At 58.1% G+C, this 7422-nt stretch overlaps 3 protein-coding genes across 3 annotated transcripts in view; all 3 read left to right on the forward strand.

Annotated features, from left to right (window-relative positions):
- Positions 1-1981: 1981 nt before the first annotated feature.
- On the forward strand, positions 1982-2539 carry LSCM1_03101 (uncharacterized protein; the record flags this gene model as incomplete). The annotated part of the gene is made up of 1 exon (XM_067320653.1): positions 1982-2539. The coding sequence occupies one exon, from the start codon at positions 1982-1984 to the stop codon at positions 2537-2539; it is 558 nt and encodes a 185-aa protein (XP_067177263.1).
- Positions 2540-3343: 804 nt separating this feature from the next.
- LSCM1_03102 (uncharacterized protein) lies at positions 3344-5794 on the forward strand (the record flags this gene model as incomplete). Its single annotated transcript, XM_067320654.1, has 1 exon — positions 3344-5794. One exon carries the CDS (start codon positions 3344-3346, stop codon positions 5792-5794), a length of 2451 nt encoding a protein of 816 aa, XP_067177264.1.
- Positions 5795-7392: 1598 nt separating this feature from the next.
- Positions 7393-7422, forward strand: part of LSCM1_03103 (uncharacterized protein) — a gene marked incomplete at both ends in the record, with an annotated part of 2904 nt that continues 2874 nt past the window's right edge. Inside the window, one exon of the mRNA XM_067320655.1 lies at positions 7393-7422. This exon is cut by the window's right edge and continues 2874 nt beyond it. Coding sequence (XP_067177265.1) covers positions 7393-7422 — 30 coding nt within the window.

The raw sequence follows: 7422 nt of genomic DNA on the forward strand, positions 1-7422 counted from the left end.
GCATGTCTCTGTGCTCTTTGGTTCCTCAGAACAATGCTCTCCCTTTTTTGGGATTCATGTCGTCCCCTCCGCTCCTCTCCTCTCCTCAGCTCCTCCAAAAGGCCAGCGTTGATAAAGTGACTGATAATGTGCACGCCAGCTGACGAGAACGTCTTTCTCGTTCTCCCTTTTTCTCCGTCATCTGCCATTTCCGTCGGTTTCTCCAGCCTCTTTATGTGTGTGCGCCCTTCTCGCATGCCCCTCTCTTTTTTTAGCCGTTGGAAGGCGGAGGACAGCTGCGACATCTCTTTTGGGCCTGCTTGGATGGTGACGGGTGGAGCGGAGTTTATCAGGGCGTACATGAGGGAAGGAGAGGAGGGGGGGCGGGAGGTGCACTCAACAAACAGATACACACAAACGCAACCGTTTAGCGCTGTGCCTGTGCTCTCGTGATGAGGAAAATGAAATGGGCGCACGTGACTCGCGCTCCTGGTGCTCATGTGCGCACACACTGCTTTCTTTGCGATTAGATGTCAGCTTTTCTCTCGCCCCCCTCTTGTGGGTGTAGGTATTCATTCACACGAATGCTACTCCGCCGCTATCCACCTCATGACTGCTCTTCCGAGGTGTTATGGGGAAGCTGTCCGCGTGTGTACACACGTGGACGATGCCACTCCTCAGTTCTCTGTGCGAGAGAAACACATCAAAAAGAAAGGAGAGGCCGAGGGTAAAAGTGACATATGAAAGTTGCGCGGCACCGCAGCCGGATATGTTTCGGACCCCTACACACGTGCCTCTCCCTACTGCATCATCCTTCCTATGCGGTGCGTTGTTGCACTTTTTAACGGTGACAAGCGGGGAGGGGGCATGAAAACGGTGCCACATTGCGCTGTGCATGATCACCACTCCTTCGCGCATGTCTCTGGGTATGGGGTGCCCGTTGCCGGGGCTCGACTTCTGTACGGGCTGATGCTGTCGATGACATCAACAGAAAGTCTTCGTGGGGCAATCGGCCATGGCATGTGTCTGTGTGTCTTCCTGTGTTCAAGACGACTATGATAACTGTAGCGGATGTGCACGCATACCTGAAGACGCTGCCGGAAGCCGCCGCCGCTTACCTTTTCTGCCTTTTACCAGACCTTCTTGTATAACTTATGCCCATCTTCACCACGCTTTCCCCTGCTTCGATCATTCCGCCTCCCACCCCCTCTCCCTCTCTCGCAGACGTGCCTTCTCTTGCTTCGATGGAGGCAGGCAGTAGACACTGTAAGTGTACTTCTGTCGCTTTGTCTGACATCCACGTGTCCGCATGTACAGCTGCTTACACACATGAGGTCTCACTACTCGGACTACGCTCACACGCAGACTTCGCTGCTCTCTTCTTTCTAGCACTGCGATTTTCCCAATCTCTTCTTTTCTTTTTCCCTCTTCTCTTTGCCCTTTCGAGAACTGAGGGAGAGCTTCTGGGCCGACTCTTTCGCGCCGGGAACGTTGGCGAGCATCACCGCGGCTCGCAGAAGAACCACACGCTTTCACTTGTGCAGATTGGCAGCACTGCAAAGGAGGGAGTCACATATCCAAGGAGCCGAAGGAGGTGCGTGAGAGTCTATAGAGGCTGCCTGCTTTGGAGCTCCTCCCCTTGCTCTGCGCCTTGCGGTGGCTCTGCCGTGCGGTATACGGTTGTGACGGCCTCTGCATGAAGGTGCAGGCGACTGAGAGATTCTCGTCTAGGGAGCGAGAATTTTGTGCGTGCTTTCTTCCTCGTCGTCGAGCGTCTCGAGCGCCCCCCCGCCTACGCCGTCTCCGCCCATCCACACGCGTATAGGCTCCTCATCCAGGTGCTCTGCTGCTTTGTTAGAATTCCCGATTCGCTTCGCTTCTCCGCCAAGGCCTTGCAACTGCACCCCTCTTCTCCTTCAGCATCGAACAACACGCATCATTGCACCTTGCCTTCACCTCCACTCAAAGGAGAAGAAAAGCTTTCAGAGGCCCTGTCACCAAGATGAACGAGATGGAGCACTTTGTCGCGAGTACGCACGCCAGCCGGTGTGACATCATGCGCTACATGCAGCAGCTGCGAGACTTGGATGAGCGAATCGAGTGCCATCTCGCTCACCTTCGCTCCATCGCAGCCGTGCGGGTGGCGTACCAGACAGCGCAGGCACGAATGACGCACAGCGATCGTCGTGTTAGGGGCGGCCCGACTGGGGTGCGTCGCGGCGCACGTCAGCGAGGAAGCGGCAGTCGCGGCATAGGCGGCTCCTCTGCTTCTGCGGCAGCAACCGTGCGCGTGCACGAGGAGGGTGATGCGGATGCGAATTTCCAAGCGGATAATGATCTTGATCAGGACGATGCAGAGACCGTTGCCGCGGCGTATGCTGCAGAGCTCAAGCGTCAGTTCGCGTGGCACGAGATGTGCGTGCGACGCCAGTGTCACGAGCGAGACGCCCTTGCGGCGGAGCTCATGGAGCGGTGCTCCGAGGTGCGACTCTCTTTGGCCTCTCGCCTGGCCAACTTTGCTTCTGTCGCAGATGCCCCCGTAACGGAGTTGTCTGGGTAATTTTCTGCCAGCACTCATAGTGGGCGGCAAAATCTTTATGTAAGTTGCAGGCGTGGAAAGAAGAAACGCTTCGTGCTTGTGCGTATCTTCCTATTTGCCCGACCGCGTGAAATGTGTTGCCCTGCTTTCGAACAAAGAACGGCCGAGTTGTAGTTGTGTGTGCGCGTTGCTGCAGAGCTCTCTTTCTTTGGTGCGCACGCAGCGAGTAGGAAACGCGATGGGTAATGTAGCGCAGCGCATGCGCCACCATCTCAGCAGTTGCAGCGGCAATGGCGCGCCCCCGCCAGAGGCTCGTGGCGTTGTGTCTGTGCATGTGCAGGTTTCTCTGTTTTCGTCGTGCGTACGCGACGGACGTGAACGCAGCCCGCACGCACGGCAGCTTTTCTGCAGAGCCCTCCACTGCTTATGCCGAGGCTGCCCACAACGCTCACCTCGTTTCCAACTGTACAGAATGTCGGCCTTTTTCTTTTGCGTCTCGTGCTGTGCATCGGACCGGCACGGCTCCACCTTTGTTTCGCTTGCACGTGCGATGCAACGTAGACATGATATCCTCCACAGTTCCATTGCCCGCATGGAAGCCTCGCTGCCACGCTCACAAACTGCATACTTGCTGAGAAGCACTACTGTTGCCGCGCGAGGGAAGAGAAAGCTCGGGTGCTTGACGGAGTTTCGATCGCAGTTTTGCAGGCACCCGCGTACAGCTTCGTCACGCCTGCGCGAGTGAAGCTTGCAGACAGGACCTCTTTCGTTTCCCTGACCACGCACAGATCCACACACGTCAGAGACGGGAGTGTGGCGGCTATCATGCATGGCCTACACCCGCGCCGCCGCCAGCAGCGCCTCTTTACTGGTGCCTTGTTTCCAGAGACTCTCAACGATCAGCTGGCTGCCTTTGCGCGTCGCCACAAGCTGCAGAGCGAAGTTTGGGTGCCGCGCAGAGCCTTCGACTTGGCGCTCAAGCCGTACGGGGTGTATATTTTACCGAATGCGACTCTCTGCGACGCCACCCTCACCCCTGGTGACGGCATAGGCTGGGTGACGGCGTCTATTGGCGTAGACCGTTGCCTCGTCAACGCTGCGCAGACGTCAAACCAGTATCTGCTCGAGGGGTTTGCCGACTTCTTGGTGTGGTGCCCTCCCCCACTTCAGCAGGTCTCGGCACCCACTCAAGCTCCGTCGTTCGCAGCCTCTTCCATCGCAGGCGCGCAGGCGGCCTGTGACGCCAGTGTTGCGCTGCCATCGTCGCCATGTAGAGCGAAAAAGATGAACACCGACGAGTTCCTCGTTGCCGCCGTCGATGGTGACGCCGAGCACACCTCGATGAGGGCGGCAACGGCGGGCAGTAGGACCGCTTCGATTCTTTCGCCCGACCCTGCGTGGGACAACATAGCTCCCTTTCAGCACCCGCTTGCCATCAACGGATCGCTCTTGCATGCCACCAGTGTGACGGACCTCGCGAGGATGCAGCAAAAGGGGCAGAGGTGGCCGACCTACTGGCGTTGCGTGAACGCAGCAGGCCCAGGACGACAGCGCTTTTTTTCGATGGGCGACAGCGAGTGCCCAGGCCGGTACAATCCGCATTTCTGCGTTCAGTACACGCCGCACACATACACAAACCTCTCGTTCCCCTCCCCCATAGCAGTGCTGATGCGGCACCGCGCAGTTGAACACAAGTACGTGTCTCGACTGTGGGTGACGCTCAAGCAGGCTGAGGAGCTGTTCGGTACACGCCTGCTTCCGGAGCGCGCCAATGATGCCCCGGTGGTCTACTGCAATTACTTCACCGCCGGATGGGAGGCCACCGCCTTCTACTGTGCCGATCAGTTTGCCGGCGCCAGCGTTGTATTTCCGAACCCACTCCAGCTCGACATGGCCGTGAAAGGTGTGAGGCTGCCTTCCATGCAGCTGCGCGCATACCCTCTACTTGCCCGCCTGACTACCCAGTTCACAAAGGAGGAGGCGTCCGATGGTGGGATTGAAGACAGGATTGGCTCTGATCAGGCAATGAGTGACGCCGGACGGCACACGGAGTTTGTGGAGCATAGGAAGAGGTGTGCAGCCATTGAACTGCATGGCTTTAGGACTTCAAAGGCAGCGCAACTGTACCTGAAGTCATCCAAGATTGCTGGCACTCTTACGCGGCAGTGTCTCTTGTGCGACTACCCACGACCGCTTTTCTTTTCGCACCGCGCGCTGGCCTCCTTCGATCTCGCCCTCCGCGAGGGCGAGCAGGGCGTTGTCCAAACTCGATTGCCGGTTCGCCTGAACAACGGCATGGCGTGGTGCAGCGGTGAATGCTGGTTCAACGTCTCGCAGCTGCGCGAGCCGGCGGTGGGGCAGGAGCTGATGGACAACCCGCCGCGGCATTTTCTGACTCGCCAGCTCCTTCATGGGGTTGTTGCCGTCAACTGCTGCCGAGCCCAACTTGCGAGACGGGGTGGCACCGGGGCAACGACTGCTTCGTCGACCCCTACCGTCCCTGCGCGGTGCGACTTTAGCGCAGAGTGGGTGCCGGCCTACGTCCTGGAAAAGACGGGGTGGAGACTGCGCAAAGGCGCGCAAGGCGTAGTATTTGTTCCGCTTCCTGCTGCCACCACCCTCAAACGCCTTCCCGTCGGCCCCGGCATTTTTTTCTCTATCGAGGACGTTGACCTTGGCGACGCAGTGAAAGATTGGCTGCGGCGCTATACCCCTATCAGTGAGACGGGGGCGCCTTTCCTGCGTGGCCTGCGGCAGGCTATGACGTTGCACGCCTTTGAGCGTGGCTACCGGGCTCACCGCTGGCTGCTCTACCGCACGCGCCACAGTGGTCCTTTTTCGGAACCGCTGCAGTCTCTCTTGCCATCGTGCAAGCCAGCCCATCAGCTCCACTCTCAGGCGCTACCCGGCGCACCTTTATCTGCCTATGGGCGGATCGTTAAAATGGGCAGCTTCGAGTTTGTCAGCCAAGAGGAGGTGGCGTCGGTGCGCGAGGCGCGCGTGTTCAATGGCTCCGCCGTCTCAGAGGGCGGCGACGTGGAGCCTGACGCACCGCTCTTCCAGATGAGCATGGCTGAGCGGTCTCGTGTGGAATTGGGGATCGGTCTCTCAGCGGAATCTCTGCTGCTGGGTCGAGAGGGGGAAATGGACGATCCCGCCACTGGAGACGATACCGCAACCTCCAGAAGTTTCGATGCGGCTGAGCTCGCCAAGTGCGGTGGCGCTGCGCATGTTTTTGACAACGATGACGTGGCTTTGCATATGGGCGAAGATTAGACGACCACCTCCAGTCATGCACATCCGCGGCTGCGCCACTTCGGCAACGTGTGGAGAGGCGGTTTTTGGCCGGTACGCGTCTGCTGCTTCGTGTGAGGGTGTTTTTTTTTTGCATTTAATTTGTAGCACCATCTCATCGTGGCGAGCGCATCCTACCGCCTCGCCTGCCGACGTGGCAATCTCCCCCCTGCCGGCACCCCTCTTTGGCCTTTCCGTCATCGATCATCCCTTCGTCGCTTCCGTGTTTCCGTGCGTGACTTTCTTACGCCCAAGCGTGCACATTCGCCCTCGCCACACTGTGCGCGTCTGCTTGTCTGTCTGTAAGCGTATGCGTGCGGGGATATTCCTCCATCCTCCCCTCTTCTCCTATCTTCCGCCTCGCGTCGAGAAGGCGGCCTTTCTGCTATCCGACGGCCTCCTGGCTGCGGCATCCTTTTTTTTTTTGAATGTTTCTGTTTCCTGCTCCGCATACGATAAGTCGTTCGTCTACGTACTATGTGAATGGATTACACGGCGGTGCGCGTCTACTCCCGATGCTGCCCCCTCCCTCCCTCTCTCACTCTCCTGGCACGCGTATGCATCAGAAAAGAGAAAGACTCAACGAGGGCTGTAACGCCACTCAACAAGGAGGACAGGTACACGAAACTTCGGGGGGGGGCACTGTGTAAGGTGGAAAACCTACGTCAGTGTGTGCTTGTGCTTTCGTAGCTGGCAATCATGTCCCTATGCTCCAGACTAGCGCACTTGCCGGCTTCAGAGCGTCCTCAGGTGCTGCTTTTACCCTCATGGCTCCTCTGTACATCGGAGCCGCCACCTCTGTTTCTGCCTGCTTACAGTATTGTGCCCACCGGCCGCCTTTTTTGCCTCCTCGACATATTCTTCGCTCTTATGTCTTTATTGCGGCGTGGCGATTTTGGCCCCTGCAGTGCACCCACCAGCGCGTGCCGGCGACGCAGTGATCCACTGAGGGGCTCATCATTCATATTTGCCTCTGCTGGCGTATGTGTGTCCGAGTATGTATGAGCGTGCGTAAGTGTGTATGTGTGTCTGTGTGCTTTGTTATCGCTGTGGGCAGCTGTCTCGTTGAGTATCTTTACTACCATCGCCGTTCACTCCCTTCTCGTGGCGGCGCGCTTCGCTCACCTCTCAGCGACGCCAACGTTGCGCGAGGCGTGTGCCATCACAGGGAGGTTGACGGCCTTTCCTACAACGCATCAGAGAGAAAAAAAAGACTCCTCGAGGATGGGAGGGGGGCGCATAGACCCGTGAGCTGAGCAATCGAAGGAGAAGAAAGGGATACATATGCGCAGCGCCCTGCGTGACTCGTACCGACCTCGCCTCATTTCACTCATAGACACCATCCGCATCTTCGTAGACTCAAGCGCAGACATACGGCGCACATAAGCGAACGATCGGAGACACGTAAGAAAACAAGAAACTGACGTGGGATCGCACCCAACCACGTCCGCAGGCACCAGACTGCAACGGTTGAAGGTAACAAGAGGGGTGGCCGAAGGCAAGAGCTAAGGGCGCGGCGCCTTTGCCTGCTCCCTCTAACCTCCTCACCGCAGCTCTGCAGAGGTGGGAGAGCAAGAGCCATGGGACCCTCGAAGGGCCGTGACGCGACT

Source organism: Leishmania martiniquensis, chromosome 28, assembly GCF_017916325.1.
Source record: "Leishmania martiniquensis isolate LSCM1 chromosome 28, whole genome shotgun sequence".
In the NCBI taxonomy this organism is placed as follows: domain Eukaryota; phylum Euglenozoa; class Kinetoplastea; order Trypanosomatida; family Trypanosomatidae; genus Leishmania; species Leishmania martiniquensis.